We start from the raw sequence: 17,101 nt of genomic DNA on the forward strand, positions 1-17,101 counted from the left end.
ATATATATATATATAATATATACTAAATATATACAATAGCAATATATAATGGAAAGAACTATACTTCCTGTACCCCCATCATGTCAGAAGTAAATGTTGCGAAATTATAAACAAGAAATATCACTTATTGGAAAGCCTACAAGTGTTATACATTGCATATATTGACCAAGTATACTGATTTTCCCTCTTTTTTCTTTGGTTTAAAAATGCTTTTGCTTTTGGGGAAGAGGAGTTTTTTTTAATTATGTTTTTTAATTTAGAATATTTTTCCATGATTCCATGATTCATGTTCTTTCCCTCTTACCCCCCCATAGCCGACACACAATTCCACTTTTACATGTATCATTGATCAAGACCGAATTCCATATTATTGATAGTTGGGCTAGAGTTATCGTTTATTGTCTACATCCCCAATCACATCCCCATCAGCCCATGTGTTCAAGCAATTGTTTTTCTTCTGTGTTTCTACTCCCACAGTTCTTTCCCTGAATGTGGATAGTGTTCTTTCTAAAAATATGGAACGCTTCATGAATTTGCATGTCATCCTTGCGCAGGGGCCATGCTAATCTTCTCTGTATCATTCTAATTTTAGTATATGTGCTGCTGAAGTGAGCATGGGGAAGAGGAGTTTTACTGGAGGGAAGCCATGGTTATAGAAAAAAAACAATAAAATTATTTTTAAGTAATATATTTTCTTCTAAGGTTAAATGGATACAACTTACTCATTCAAATGGTCGCTGCCACCCCTTATCCAGAGCAGTAATACTGAGTCAGGAATGCAAACCAGAGGGCAGAAGAAGTTCTGCTAATCCTCTGAGGTGCTGAGTCTTCATAGTTTGGCCATTTTATAAATACCTCTGATAAAGCAAGACAATGGTTAAAGAATTAGCCCCAGACCAATTATGTATCCCCAGGTCATACTCTGCTTCCTTAAAGGGAAAGCATTTCAGATTATGTGAGACAGATGCCAACCCTATTGCAGCTTATAATAACAATGAAGATTTATGTCTTCCAAAAATAAATTATTCCTTCTGAATTCTTCTATACCCAAATATTTCTGAATGAAAGGTTCAATTTCAAATTCAAAACCAATAGCTAAATTGTGAGCTATAATTTTTGCCAGGATACTATGCCACTTTGGGCAAGTAACTTTCCTTTTTATTCTCTTTTTTCTTTTTTCCTTTTTTTTTTTCTGAGCCTTATCCAGATGTGACCAGAGGTTTATGGCTCTTGTTTATGACTCCTCTGCCTTTTGTTTCAAAGGCTCAGGTTAGTTTCCTAATCATGACAAAACATTCTTTCCAATCCAGGAATGACTCAAACTTAAAATTAGCCAAAGTAAGGTACCTTGTAAAAGACCTTTGAAACTCTAAGTAAATTACATCTGCTTTTGTCCACATGCCTGTGTGTGCCCTTGAGGAACTTGGTGCTATCATCCCAAATGATTTCATCTAAGCAGAAGCAGAAAATAGGTCATGCTTGTTTAAGAGTTCAATGATTCCACATTTTATAACAGATTCCATTAGTTTGTCCAGCTGCTGCTGGGGGTTTATGGCTTTATTGAAAGTATTTTCCAATATTCTCAGCTCTAGATATGGGATCTATCTATCTATCTACATATCTACACATCTACATATCTATCTCTCTTCCCATCTATCTATTCATCTTTCCATCTCTCTCTGTCTTATGGTGGACATTTAATAAATGCATGCTGATTAGTTGGTTGACTTCTTGTATTATTTCCCCTGAAACACAGTCTGTTATCTACATGAAATCCCTCTGACATAGTTCCATCCATAAAGCCTCATCTTGCATTTTTTTCTGTCCACTTAAAATATCAGTGTCCAAAGGAGCTTATTGCCATTTCAGATTTGAAAATTCATTATCTTTTCAATTTATTTATTTTAAAAAATTACTGAAACTGGCCCCAGCCTTGATTTTTGAGGACTCTACCATATATACTTCTCTAGGCAGGGAAGTGACAGATTCTTCCTGCCTTTTGTTTCTTGAATTCAGGTTGGTTTCCTAGTCACAACAAAGCTTTTTTTTCTAATCCAGAAATGACTCCATTTAAAAAGTAGCCTTTGGTAAGGTACCTGTTTAAAAGCCCTTTGAAACTCTAATGACTATATGTACTCGGGAAGAACTTGGTGTAAATATCCCAAATGATTTCATCTTAGCAGAAGCAGAAAATAGGTCATGGTGCTTAAGAGTTCAGTGATTCTATACTTTACAATAGATTCCATTAGTTTATCCAAATGTGGTCAGGAGTTTATGGTTCTACTGAAATATTTTCTTTTCTTTTCTTTTCCTTTTTTTTTTTTTAAACCCTTAACTTCTGTGTATTGACTTATAGGTGTGGAAGAGTGGTAAGGGTAGGCAATGGGGGTCAAGTGACTTGCCCAGGGTCACACAGCTGGGAAGTGTGTGAGGCCGGATTTGAACCTAGGACCTCCCGTCTCTAGGCCTGACTCTCAATCCACTGAGCTACCCAGCTGCCCCTGTGTCAATACTATCTTGAAAGCCAGACCTAGAGGTGAGAGGTCTTGGGTTCAAATACGACTTTAGACACTTCTTGGCTTGATGACTTTGAGCAAGTCACTTGACCCTTAATAGCCTAACCCTTACTGCTCTTCTGCTTGGAACCAATATACAGTATTGATTCTAAGATGGAAGATAAGGGTTAAAAAAAAAAAAAGAATCAATACTGAATATTGGTTCCAAGGCAGAAGAATGGTAAGGGCTGGGCAATGAAGGTTAAGTGACTTGCCCAAGGTCACACAGTCAGGAAATGTTTGAGGCCACCTTTGAATCCAGGACCTCCCATCTCTGGGTCTAGCTCTTAATCTACTGAGGCACGTAGCTGCCCCCGATTGAAAGTATTTTCCGATATTCTCAGCCAGGAATGGAAAGAAGGGTAAGTTCTGTGTGTGTGCGTGCGCGCATGTACACGTGTATGTGAATGTATTCGTACTTGCACATGCAAGCTTTGGCAGAACAGATTAGGTATCGCATCACCTTCCTGGTTTAGCATAGAAGAGACCTTCCCCAATGTAGTCACTAAATGGTAACTGTAGCCCAACTATCAATAATATGGAATTAAACCTTGATCAATGATACATGTAAAGCCCAGGAATTGCATGTTGGCTAAGGGGCGGTTGGGGGGGGAGAGGGAAAGAACATGAAATATGTAATTAGGGGAAAATATTCAAAAACAAACAAATAAATAAAAATAAGAATTGGGGGAGGGCAGGCAGGGAATAGTAAGGAAATTAAATAAGTTTTCAGATGATAATTGGAAAAAAAAGAAGAAGAGACCTTCCCAGTGGTCCCAGTGACTAAGGATGCACACGGCAGTGAGGAGCTAGATTCTTTATTGCCTAGATTGAGACAAAGATATCTAAGACAGAGAAGAAAGAGGAGAGGTGGGAAAGGGTTAGGACAGGGAGTTCTGCCCATTGGGCACGGTCAGCCTAGTGAACACTGAACGGCTAAGCCTTGCTTTTCCACGGATTCCCCTGGGCGCCCTTTGCCAGTCTAGGGGAGGCTGGAGTCTAGGAAGCGAGTCCCCCATGCCTCTCAGGGGTCAGAACTGGAGCGGATTCTAAAGTGCCATTCAAGTGATTGTGCCAAGGTTCCACACACCTGCCAGGCCTGGGAGAGACTGGACAAAGGCCTCTGACCCTGCTGGCATGGGGGTGGGGAGCTCAGCACGTTTGGAGCCAGCCTAACACTTGCGGCAGCTGCTGGCATAGGAGCCAACCCCGCAGGAGCTGATAGCGCAGGATCCGACACCCCCTGAGCCCAGGCCGCAGGACGCCACGGAGCTGCAGGGGCCACAGGGCACGCAGGGTCCTCCAGTGCTCACCACCAGATTCCCGCTGCAGGGAGCACTGCAGACACTTCCCGTCACCGGTCTGGAGCCAGATGTGCAGAGGTCACCGCAGACCACTCCCCCCCTTGAGCTGCTGACGCCTGAGAGAGGAAGAGATAAAAACGGGGAGAGAATCAAGATCCCGGTGCAGTCGAGCGACCCCCTCATTTAATAAATATGTCTCAAGCACCTACTTGGGCAGAGATCTCTGCTGGCCAGGGAGAGAGATCCGGAGACCAACAGGAAGGAAGTATGTGATGGAGAAGGACAATGGAATGGGAGGTTTGGGGAGAACTTTGGTTTGAATCCTAGTTTTATCTTTTATATTAACAACTCCCCCCCCCCCCCCCCCAGCCTCAAATTTCCTTATCTGTAAAATGAGGGGATTGGACTCAGTGTGTATTCCAGCCTTAATATTTACTCAATCAATAAACATTAAACATCTACTTAAGAATATTATCAGAAAGACCCTCCCTCTAGCTTAAGCAGTTTATCCAAGGACCCTCCTGTTCTAGGTTCCCTTATCCTCACAGCTAAAAAGTTTTGAAGGGGGCATCTACGTGGCTCAGTGGATTGAGAGTCAGACCTAGAGATTGGAGGTTCTGGGTTCAAATCTGGCCTTGGGACTCTTCCTAACTGGTACAACCCTTGGAAAGTCACTTAACCCCCATTGTCTTACCATTCATCTACTTTGGAACCAATACATAGTATTGATGCTAAGATGGAAGGTAAAGGTTATTTTTAAAAAAGTTCTAACTCCAATTCCTATTGAGATGCCAGTGTCTTCACTCGGTTCTAAGAAAAAAACTCCCTTGGGCTTTTCTATCTTCCTATGAAGAAAGACTTTCTTGCTTTCTTGAATTTTTCCTTTTAGGGCCCTGGTTACTTACAGACATTCACAGCACCAACACCTTCACATAGCCTGGGTAACAGAAGGAGAAAGAGACAACATTAGAGATTAACCATAAGCTCGTTCTAATGCCGGGGGTGCCAGGTTTGTCTTTAAGGTGCCAGGTTTGGAAGAAAGTCCTCTGAGCAGTAGGCTAGACCAAGGAACTGAAGGTCTGGGTTTTTATGGCACAGTAATTCTAATAGGAGTTTAATGGCACAGTTAACTTCTAACCTTAAAATGATATAAAAGAGAGGATTCCTCTCTGCTCCTCCTACCTGCTTGCCCCCCAACCTAGCTCTTCCTCTACCCCGAGGCAATGATTTTTCTTTGGAGCCTGGACAAAATGAGAACCTCTTTATGTTGGATGCCCATCGGATTCCACTTCCAAGCAATAATCCTCCATCTATCACTTCGTCACTTCTAGTTTTGACCCCAAAGATTCCTTTCTCAGCTCCTCTTCTGCCTCACTCACTGAGCAACCTTGGGGTAGTCACAACTTTTTCCCATATTTTGAATGAGATACTATAGCATCATTGCCCATTGAGGAATCAGCCTTAAACAAAACTGGGCACCAAACTAAGTCATAATTGAGTTTTTTTTTGGATGGTGGTTACCGGTGTAAGAATGAAACCTGGAATCTATATTGGATCTATGTGGTTTATGTTGAGGTGGAATATGGAAGATGGAAGTTCCCACCTGTATTCTTCACCCTCTAGCAGCCGTTTGTAAGTGGCAATTTCAATGTCCAGCCCCAGCTTGGAGTTCATGACCTCCTGGTACTCCTTCAGTAGACATGCCATGTCCTGCTTGGCTTTCTGCAGGGCACACTCCAGCTCAGTCAGCTTGCAGCGGGCATCATTAAGGGCAGCCTCACCTTGCTGCTCAGATTGGGACACAGCAGCCTCCAGCTTGGAATTCTAGAGGCATAGGAATTGGGGAGAAGAAGAAAGTGTTATGGTCTTTGTGTCTGCCTGGGTCATTGTCTACTCCATTATATAAGGACCTGGCTAAGGGCATAGGTCTCAGCCCCTTTCATCTGGATCCCCTTCCACTCTCCCATACCAGAGCTCAGATATGGGTGCTGCTGGAGGTTTGCCTAGTGGGGAAGTGGGCAGGGATTGACAGCCAGAGGATAAGAGGAAGAATATTTGGGAGACAGAAAGGATTTGGCACATATCTTTTGCTATCTTACCATGGAAATAGTCTGTTTTCTGCTTCCTAAGTCCTTAAATTCCACCCAGTCTTTTGTTATAATGGAGAAGCGAGAATACAAAAAGGGTAAATTTTAAAACATGGATGATTTAAAACTCCACTCCTTAGAATCCAGAAATCCAGACAGACCAGATTAATTCTGATTTGGGTTTTGTGGAATAATAACAAGGTTTGGTATCCTCTGAGAATGCACCAGAGAGCTTTGCTCTCTGGTGGGTATATTTCTAGAGAATTAACAGATTACACATAAACTCATCTAGTCCTGTGTTGGTGAAGATATGGCACATGTGCCCCAGCGTGCCAGAGTGGTCTGCTCCATTCCCCCTCTCCACAGCACCTGAGGATGTTTTTCACATGCCCTGTCCCTTTACCCAGCAGCCCAGTGTGAGCACTTACTCCTTCCATTGTCTAGGGTAATGCGGGGGGGCTCACAGGCAGCCTGATGGTGCAGTTTGGGCATGTGATCTCTAAAAGCTTTATCAACACTGATCAAGTTGAACCTCTATTTTTTTATGATTCAAATCCAGAGAGCTGGAGTGACAAGGATAATTCAGGATAGGCTAGAAATTGGATACTAAGCAAGTTGGTTTCTGCTGGATAGCCATAGTGTCAATACCCAGTGGGGATGCTCTGCTTAGGTCCTCAGGATGCCCTGTACCTGGCACTTGACATTCTCCACCTCGGCGGTCAGCCTCTGGATCATGCGGTTTAGCTCATTGATTTCCTCCTTGGTCCTACGCAGACTCTCCCCATGGCGGATCACTGTAGCCTTCATCTCTTCACACTGAAAGAAGCAAGAAGCTGGAGTGGGACTCACACAGGGATTCTGCAGTGGTCCATTCTTTTGCTTCCATGACACCTCAGCCCAAGAGCCATCTTCCCTCCCTTAAATATCCTTGGAGGAGGATACTCTGCAACTATATTGGGGACAGAATCTTTAGAAGAGGAAGACTTCCCTGCATTCCTTCCTCAGTTTCTAGGAGGTGAGGGAGCCAGATCCACTTACCTTACTGCGGTACCAGGACTCAGCCTCAGCCCGGCTGCGGCTGGCAATGTCATCATACTGAGCCTTGATCTCAGCAATGACACAATCCATATTGAGGTCTCGGCTATTGTCCATCTTTACCACTACGGAGGTGTCTGAGATGTGGGTGTGGAGGATTCGGAGTTCCTGTTGGATAAAGGGAAGGAAGCCAGATGTATGGTCAGAGTCTAGTCCCTGGGCTTGTGGGGTGATGTCAGGACTAATAAATGATCAGAGTTAGAGGTCAAGTGGACCTTAAACCAATCCCTTTATCTTATAAGTCACAGGGTCCATTTTAGAAATGGAAGAGATTTTTGAGGTCATGTAATCCAATCCCTTCATTTTATAGTTCTAACCTAGAGAAATGAAGTGACTTGTTCAAGATAATAGAGGTAGTTAAGTTGTAAAACCGTGACCTGTCCCAAGGTCTTCTCCCTCTAAGACTAACAGTCTTCCTATAAGACCATGCAGAGTCAAATGGCTTATCCTAGGTTGCAAAGGTTCAGGAAATAGCAGAATCAGGATTTGAACCCAAGTCCTCTGACTCCAAGTCCAGAGTTCTTTCCTCTACATCACCACTAAGCATGTTTAGGACATCCTTATACATCCAGCTATCTAAGAAAGCTGGAGAGGATGATGGTTTGAGTATTTCCCTGACATTATACAAGACTTCCTTTGCTCTTTGGAGAAGCTGCCTTGAACTTGATTTTATGTTTGCAATCTCTCAGTCCTAAAGGTCAAACAGGCAGAGGCTTTCTTCCTTGCTGAAGGTACATGGGTAAGTATGTAGAAATTGCAGGAGCTCTCAGACTTCCCCATCAACATGGAGCATCATCCTCTCCCATTGGTAGTTTGTTCCTTTCTATTTCTCCATGTGGAGGAGAAATAACAATAGCAGAAATAACCTCCAAAATAAGACAATCCAATCCTTTAGCCACTTCCCAAGCAATTTGTTTTACTATTTTTCTCCTCCTCCTCCTCTTCCTCCTCCTCCTTTTCTTCCTCCTCCTCCTCCAGAATCTTCCCTAAACTTCAGTCCATTTTCACCCATATATTGCTGCTGTTTAGTTTTCAGTCACATCCAATTCTCCATTACCCCATTTGGGGTTTTCTTGGCAAAGGTACTAGAATGGTTTGCCATGTCCTTCTCCAGCTCATTTTATAATTGAAGAAACTGAAGCAAATAAGGTTAAATGTCTTAGAGTCATACACCTAGTAAGTATATGAGGCTGGTTTAAACTCATGAAGATCAGTCTTCCTTGATTCCAAGCCCAGTCCTCTTTATACTGTGTGACCTAACAGCCTTCTTGCACTAATTGCCTAACATATTTCAAACTAGATGTCCTGGAGATCTTTTATCCTCAACATGTATAAAACTGAATCCATTATCTTTCTCCCTAACCCATTTCCTCTTCAAAACTTCTCGATTTCTTGTAAAAACATCTTATGGTGTTTTGTGTTCCTAACCCGGGCAATATTTTTTGACTCTTTACTTCCTCTTACCCCACATATATTTTAGTTGAAAAATCCTGCCATTTCTATTTCCACATGTCTCAACATCTGACCCCTTCTCTTCACTAATGTAGTTACCACCTTAGTTACACTCATCACCTTTTACCTGGATTACACTCCCCTCCTCACAGCCTCCTAACTGGGCTCCCTGCCTCAAGTATCTCACCACTCCAGCCCAATCTATATACTGCTGCCAAAGTGCGCTACATTTTCCCAAGTGCAGATGTGATTGGGTGGTTTCCCTATTCAAATAACTTAGTGACTTTCTATTGTCACTAGAATGAAATATAAGCTCCTCTGTTCGCCTTTCTTCTTTCTCATTGGCCATTTCTCCCTTTCTGGAACTTGGAACTCGGTGATTTCATCAAGCTGGGATTTTTTTTCTGTTGCTCACATGTATATGGCATCTCATGCCTTTATGTTGTGTATCCCCTATGTCTGTTATGCATGCAGTCTATCTCATCTAACTCCTGTCTTCCTTTTAAGCTGCTTTTAAAACACCATTATCTATGTGAAACCTTTTCCTCCTTCCCCAATTATTAGTGTCCCCTCCCCCTTTTGGATGGGTGCATGTGTATGTGTGTTCGTGTATATGTATGTGTGAGTGTATGGATATATGATAGCCTGTAATTTTGAACATATATATATATATACATATATATATAAAATATTCCATGGTGTGTACTCTCCATTTTGTTTCCATAAAAATAAATAAGAGCAAAAGCAAAGTAGCTATTAACAATTGACTAATCAATAAGTATTCATTAATATACAAATTCATCAAAATATTCATTAAATATGAATAATTTCTATATCTATGTTTATATTGAAATATTTCTATATCTATGTCTATATTGGTATCTATATATATTCAGTCATATATACATGGATATTTACATCTATATCTGTATACATAAGAGAAGATGTACACACATATGTCTGTATGTTATTTATTTACTTCCTATTTATGCTGTATTTTAAAAATATGGGCATGTCACACCTAGTGACAAGTCAATGGTTGTTGCATATAATGTTATTGTGCATAATGGTTATTGTGTGAAATAACATAGTGTCATTGTAAAGTAGCGACTTACAATGGCGGAGTAAGGAATAAACATTTATTGAGTGCCTACTATGTACTAGGCATTATACTATGGTTTACAAATATCATTTCATTTGATCCTCATATAATCTGCAAGCTATGCTCTATTTTTATCCCCATTTTATAGTTGAGGAAAATAAGGCAGAGAGACCTTCACTGATTTGTACAAACACATTTACCTAGGGAGTATCTCAGACTGCATTTGAACTTCTGTCTTCCTGGTTCCAAACCCAGTGCTCTGCCCACTGCACCACCCAGATGCATCTTTGTTCTTTATGCTTGTGTCTTCTGTGCCTGGCACATAATAGGTCCTTAGTAGATTCTTGTTGCTTAATCAATCGATTGATAATTATCAGCGGTTCTGCTCTGGTTAGTTCTTATGGGGCTGGGGGCAATAGAGAATGCATGTCATGTGTAATAATAATGAGAGCCAGCAACCAAGGTTATATATTATTTAAAATAACCAATAAAAGCATCCGGCTACTCTTGTTTCCTTCCAGACTGCACAGACAAATGCTGGGTGAGATATCTAATTCTACCACAAGAGGGAACTAGAGCATTAGCCTTTAAATTGACTTGTAGAAGAGTAGATATATTTTTTTTTCCTTCTCTTGCTTTCTGGGAGTTTTGAAACTCTAAAGCTAGAATAGAAAAATGTTCGAAATTATTTCCTCGGTTGAAAAAAGACTCTAGTTGGTAGTCCAACTGATGTACCTTTTTTTTCTCCTTCAAAACTGATTTTTAAGTAAAAGATGAAAATTTTATTTAGATTTCCTGTGTGAACAATATGTTTATTGAGTTTGCCAGCAAGAAATTGAGAGCCTCATATTTTAACAGAGTGCTTCAGTTTCAGCTGTTTACTTTCCCCCCTCTGGGATGAAAGAAGATGGTCTCCTTATTTTTATAGATATCATGATAAGCAGTGTGGGGCAATGGGAAGAGTTTTGAAACTATAGTTACTGGGTTTTGAATGATTGTATTCAACAGACTATAAAAGGGCAGAAACTACATGCCCAGTGGCTGGCACATAGTAGGTGCTTAAGTGCTTACTGATAGATGGATTATTTGAATTCTGGCTCTGCCCATTCTCTATGTGTGACTTTGAACAAGTCACTTAACCTCTTTAGGCCTCAGCTTTATCATCAGTAAAATGAGAGGATTGGACTAAATGATATCTAAAGTATTTTCTAGTCCTAGATTGAGAAAGCTATGATCTGTGACCATATGATCTGTGGGTTTTATAAACTCTTCTGACTTCAAGCAAAGGACCAATCATAGGAAAAAACATCTATTTAATAAATATAAGCACTGTTGTTAGAAAGGAAATATATTAACCCAGGTATACCTAGAGGAAAGGTATTAATCTGGATGGAAGCTTTATATGCTTTCAGTTAAGGCAGCAGGTACTCTTAAAGCACAGTTTCTTCAAACTCATCCTAATTTTCCTCTGAATTATACGTTCTTGCAAATAATTGGTAGGAAGGATTCCTGTTTTCTATTATAAATTTTAAATTGTAATGGATGTCAAGGTTTTAGGGAAACATTTCTTTGTAATATACATTCAACCTCACAAACTTTATAATCTTACTCTTCTATGTGGTGAGAATGAAAGGAAGTGAAAATAATTGAGAGACTGTCTTTAAAAAAAAGGATTTCCAAATTATTATTTTTCTGTGGTTAATATTTCTCTCTCTTGTAGCATAGAAAATGGCTTGATGCCAATTTTAAGAAATTCACCCTCCCTGCTATATTTATCCCTTTATATTATGTCCCAGAAGAATAGTAGCTATATTAAATAATATCCCCAAGTCCTGATTTTCTGAAATTATTGTGTTAACAACCACTCTGTGTGGGTTTTGATGCTCTGTATAGTATCTTGGAAAGAACACCAGATTCAGAGTTGGGAGATGTTTGAGACCCAGCTGCAACAAACCAGCCCTGAGATCATGAGTAAGTCATAACTTTTTGTAAACTTTGATTCACTATATAAATCCGAGATATTTTGTCTCATGTAGGGAAAACATCTTTAGATATACTCACACCAGTTAAAATAGTCTTGCAGTGGGAGTCATTCCTACAAATGTGCAAAGCCTGAGAGGAATCATATTGTGTACTTTCTAACATTTTTATAGCCACAAAATCTGGTTGAAGAGAAAAGCAAAAGCAGCCTGTGGGGACAACAATGACCACAAAAAGACCGGAGGGTACCTAGAGGATATGGATGAAAAAAAGATGTAATTACCAGGTAGTCTGTGCCAGTTGGATGGCAATCAGTTTTAGGGTTTTTTAGTTTTGTACTTATGCCTACTATCTCATCCTTACTCTATCATAGTTGATGTCTGCATGGACCTGAATGTTTTCAAAGAGTCTTTTCTTATTGCACTTTTCCTTGGCATCTGCCTCACTTGTATTATGTTTGTGCATGTCTTCCATAGAATGTAAGCTCCTTGAGGTCAGGAACTGTACATCTAGCACAGTGCCATGGAAATAGTAGGCACAATCAATGTTTGTTGAATTGAACAGGGTTTAATTCATAAGGAATGGAAGTTACAGAGAGGAATTTTAAGGCTTGATGTCAGGAAGACTTTCTTAACATTTAAAGCCATTCATAAGAAGAGCTACTTTGAGAGGTTATAGATTCCTCCTCTTTGGACTTCAAACAGAGGCTGGATGACATTTGTTAGGTATATCAGGGATTTCTTTTGGGTATGAGTTGAATTAGATCATTGGTGTCAGATAATAACAACCCAAAGATCGCCAAGGATCACATTGACTTGGAAAACCACAGATTAACATTATGTACATTGTATTGTTGGAGGGAGCTAGGTGGTACATTGGGCTTAGAGTAAAAAAAGATTTGAGTTTAAATCTGGACTTTGACTCAGATAGTAGTTGCATGAGGCTGGGCAAATGACTTACCCCTTTTTGTCTCAATTTCCTCATCTGGAAAATGAGCTGGAGAAGGAAATGGCAAACTACTCCAATATCTTTGCCCAGAAAACCCCAAATGAGATCACGAAGAGTTGGAAACACAGAAACAAACAACAAAATATTATATATGTACATATATAAAACATTTCTCAATTCCATTTTAATGTTTTTGCAAACTTGCATCCAGAAGAACCGAGTTTTACATCTTTGAACTAGATGACTATTGCAATCCCTTCCAACTTTCAAATTTTTTGATTCTATGATTCTATGTGTTGAGTTAAATTGAGCCCTATTAATGTCCTATTATTTCTATCTCTATCTCTTGACTTCAATCTTGGGTTCTTTTCTTGTTTGTTACATAATGTGATTTCAATTCATTCACTTCTGGGCACATGTTAACTAAAGTCCCTCTACTAATGAAAATTAAAATTATTTAGACATGGCTTGTATGGTTTTAACTGACTAAAAATTTCAAATATAAAAAGTATAAACTGGGATTTTGATAAATAATACATTAACTTTTTATGAGGCTAGTACATTTTTCAGTGTATTTTCACAAACAGTACTTTAATTAGTTAATTAATTAAAAAAATTTAAACCCTTAACTTCTGTGTATTGGCTCCTAGGTACAGTGGTAAAGGTAGGCAATGGGAGTCAAGTGACTTGCCCAGGGTCACGCAGCTGGGAAGTATCTAAGGCCAGATTTGAACCTAGGACCTCCCGTCTCTAGGCCTGACTCTCAATCCACTGAGCTACCCAGCTGCCCCCAGTACTTTAATTTAAAAAGTTGCAAGGGATCATTGAATGAGACCAAGTATCTCTTTTCTTCTAGATTTACCATCATTTCCAATATGCTAATTCTCAATCATGGATAAATCTTCCTATCCAAATCTACTCCTACGTCCCAGATTCTGAGTATTTCTGAAGTGATTTCATTTATTATATATTTATGGCTGATAATCTTATCTGGGCCCTTATTACTGCTTGGCACTTTTTCTACTCATTTCCAGTTTATCTCATTTTTCACAACTGATGTTTTAAACCTTTTCCCTTTCTCCTAGCTCTAACTCCACAGACTTACCATGACTTAGCTATCTTCTTAACTGAGCAATTAAAATTTCTTGGACAGGATTTTCATTTTCCACTTCTCAAAATATCATAAAAAATCTTTCTTGAAAGTATCAAAGGAAGATGTATTATTCCTTACTCTATTTATATGTCAAACCGCACCTATCCTTCCTTCTGCAAAATTTCAATGTAATAATCTTTTACTCCATCTTATGTATCAGCAATATTTGCATCTTTATTGGCTTATTCCCATTTTCCTACCATTCCCTAGCTCCCTCCGATTAAAAAAAAAGTCTGTTACCGAACAATCAATTATCTCCATTTTATTCTTCCATATTTTCACTTATTTAAATATCTATGATGTGCCAGGCTCTATGCTAGACACTGGTGATACAAATATAAAAAAATAAATATGGGCTCTGCCCTCATGGAACTTAAATCTAATAGGGAGAATGCAATAAAAAGGAATGTAAAAAGAGATTGAAGCTGGGGAAGTCCTTTCTGACTTGTTTATTTCTACCAATCTGAGTCTTCCATGTTTGAAGTCGTGGTGCTGTCTTTGACTTTTCCTGTTCATTTACCTCTTTTACCCAACCAGTTTTTCAATAATAATCTTCAAAACTTTGAAAATAGTTGTACGTAAATGAGCTGGTAGACAACAATGCATGACAAAAAGTATTTCTGTCTCTAAGGTGCCTATTTTTACTCAAGAGTTCACAAATAATTTGTCTCTATTCAAACACTTAGTTACACCTGTATTTGTGAAGATTTTTAGTTATTCTTAGCTACTTCCCTCTTTGTTTTTTTAACACAAATGTCCTTTTCTGTTCCTTTCAGGGAAGATGTCCACTTATGAAAGGATCAGTTAATACCACATACATCCCACACTTCTAAGCCCAAGTAGTTGGAGAGTTATTTTTTGTTCAGTCATTTTTCAGTCATGTCTGACTCTTTGTGAGCCCATTTGAGGTTTTCTGGGCAAAAATACTGGAATGATTTTCCATTTCATTCTCCAGCTCATTTTGCAGATGAGGAAACTGAGGCAAACAGAGTAAAATGACTTGCCAGGGTCATACTTCAGATTTTAACTCAGGAAGATGAGTCTTACTGACTTCAGGCCCAGCACAGTATTCAAGTTACCACCTTGCTGCCTCACAATTGGAGAGAGAGTGGTGTAATAGAAAGAATACTAGGCTTAGAATCTGAGGACCTGAGTTGGACTTCTAGTTCTGGTATGCACCAACTGTATGCTAGAACAAATTACTTGGCTTTTCCTTGAATTCAGCTTCCTTATACATAAAATGAAGGAGTAGAACTAGATGCCATCCAAGGTCTCTTCTTTATCAAAATTTATTATCCTATATCCTATCTTGTTCATAAATTCTTCCTGACCTTCTCCAACCCTTCCTTAATTCTCTCAGCATGCATTCATGTTTTATATTCTCTAGCTAGACTGTAAATTGGTTTAGGAAAGAGATTATGTCAGTTCCTTATTGTAAGGATGTACACCAAGGGAATGCTTCTAACTGTTGCTCCATAAGAACATTATTCACTTAGCCTATTCAGAAGTCAGAGAACATCAATGGCAGGCTCTTCTAATCTGATGGGTTTGAGTCAGCTTCCTTCTTGCTCTAGATAGATAAAGACTAATGCTTCCCTGGTGTATATGCCTCTGTTCTCTTGAGAACACATAGACAAAAAATTGTTTCCCAGACCCAGGTACGAAGGAATAAGTTCCAATAGAAACATACCAATTCACAAAACTAGACAATAGGGAGCAACTTTCCAACACTATAGGTAAGACTGGCATAGTTATGGAAATTTTCCAATGATAAACACCATAGTATATCATGAAACCATAACTTTCTTAGCTAAAATATCATCAGACAGCTGGGATCAAATCATCAGTATCAAAAATATTTATTTCTGGTTTTAATAAATTAACTTTCTTGATTGACTTCTTTTTTGTAAGACTTTTATTTTTTATTTTTTTATATGATTCATGTTTTTACTTTCCCCTTTACCCCCCCATTCAAATCCTCCCCCCCATATCCAAAGTGCATTTCCACTGGTTTTAACACGTGTGATCAGTCAAGACTTATTTACATATTATTGATAGTTGCATTGGTGTGGTCATTTAGTTTCTACTTTCTTAATGGAGCAATGCCACCTAAATAAAACCCATATCAACTGAGTGCATTCAGGGTTTCTCTTACCTTCTCTTATGCTATATCTTACTTACCCTCTCAAAGTTCTCTTCATCTCTGGGTGCTGAATAGTAACCATCACTACCTAGCATTTTTGGGTGGCAGTGGCTCTTGCCCAGAGCATCTGCCTTTACTTCCTTACAGTCAAATATTTTTGAGGATACACTGAGTGATATGACTCAGTTATCAACCCTGTCTTTGCCTCCATATAGCTTAACACAGAGTGAAAGAACGAGTGAGTGAATGAATGTTTGAATGAAAAATCTCTTGTTAAGCTCTTATTTATGCACTAGGGACACAAATAGAAAATGAAATGGCCCCCATTCTCAAAGAGTTCATACTTTAACCAAAGGAGACAGCACCAAGTTTAAGAGAATTGAACTTTGGGGGATATATCAAGGACCAGAATTCCATAGGGTAGTGTGGGCAGAGAGAGGCAGCAGGGTCGAGTAGAACAAAAGTGAACTAAGAATTGGGGCTCTATGTAGTTTAGATCTGCCACTACTAACTAGCTGTGTGACTTGAGATAACTATTTAATCTCCCTTTTTCTTCTCTTACCTGTAAAATAATACTATCTGCTTACCTAGAAGTATTGTTATAGGAATTGTATTAAATCATTCATGAGAAAGCAGTTTGAAGGCTAACTATTATATAAAGGTAAAAAGAACTCATATTCTAGATTCTCAGTAAGTGCTTTTTGATAAATTGATTTGTAGCAGGCTGGGGAAAGCTCTGCCTTGCTAGAAATTGACTGCTGCAAATGGATAGAGAGGGATAAACTGCTGGTGTGCTGAGTCACAAGGATGATTTTCTTTTTTGGCTATAAAAGGATTACTTATATGCTATGAAAAAATAACACAGGAAAGTATTTAAAGTAGCAACTTCAAGCAAAATGAGTCAACCCAAGAATCAACCACTGAAATGAGAATGGAAGTCATGGAATTTGGGGAGCCAAAGGGAAGTTCCATATACAGAGGATGTCTCACCCCATCAACCAGTATTAGTCAGACAAGGATTAACAAAGTCACTCTCAGCAGTCAAGGATTTCCTCCAATCCAGAAAATATCTGGAGAGAAAAATCAAGAGCAAGGAGAAGGACAAGGATGGTTAAAAACATGGCTAGGACCCAATACCAAGAGGTAGAGAGAATCATGACCCTGATGGGATCAGAGACAGAAGTATCTGAACTCAGGTGGGATTAATAAAAGCTTTAACGTTAAGATGAGGCTAAAGGGGTGGAATGAAAGTTCTTGGACTCAGATAACCCAGAAAAGGAGG

At 39.2% G+C, this 17,101-nt stretch overlaps 1 protein-coding gene and 1 non-coding gene across 2 annotated transcripts; both read right to left on the reverse strand.

The window, feature by feature from the left end:
- Positions 1–509: 509 nt before the first annotated feature.
- LOC123232648 lies at positions 510–616 on the reverse strand. The gene has a single exon (XR_006505176.1). It is a non-coding gene; the product is annotated as a U6 spliceosomal RNA (small nuclear RNA).
- A 3,111-nt stretch (positions 617–3,727) lies between these two features.
- On the reverse strand, positions 3,728–12,040 carry LOC123253480 (keratin, type II cuticular Hb1-like). The gene is made up of 6 exons (XM_044682669.1): positions 11,939–12,040; positions 6,985–7,149; positions 6,637–6,762; positions 5,463–5,683; positions 4,765–4,796; positions 3,728–3,975 (listed from the first exon to the last, which is right to left on the reverse strand). The coding sequence occupies exons 1-6, from the start codon at positions 12,038–12,040 to the stop codon at positions 3,728–3,730; spliced, it is 894 nt and encodes a 297-aa protein (XP_044538604.1).
- Positions 12,041–17,101: the final 5,061 nt, after the last annotated feature.

This window comes from Gracilinanus agilis, chromosome 1 (assembly GCF_016433145.1).
Source record: "Gracilinanus agilis isolate LMUSP501 chromosome 1, AgileGrace, whole genome shotgun sequence".
Classification (NCBI taxonomy): Eukaryota; Metazoa; Chordata; class Mammalia; order Didelphimorphia; family Didelphidae; genus Gracilinanus; species Gracilinanus agilis.

What these genes read in the sequence shown, in the direction of transcription:
- LOC123253480 (XM_044682669.1), bottom strand. Translation starts at nt 12,040, where the DNA reads ATGCACAAACATAATACAAGTGAGGCAGATGCCAAGGAAAAGTGCAAT. An exon ending in AGTCCTGGTACCGCAGTAAG is followed by an intron (nt 6,763 to 6,984) that starts GTAAGTGGATCT and finishes TGCTTCTTTCAG; the next exon opens with TGTGAAGAGATGAAGGCTAC. An exon ending in CTAGAGGGTGAAGAATACAG is followed by an intron (nt 4,797 to 5,462) that starts GTGGGAACTTCC and finishes TCTGTTACCCAG; the next exon opens with GCTATGTGAAGGTGTTGGTG.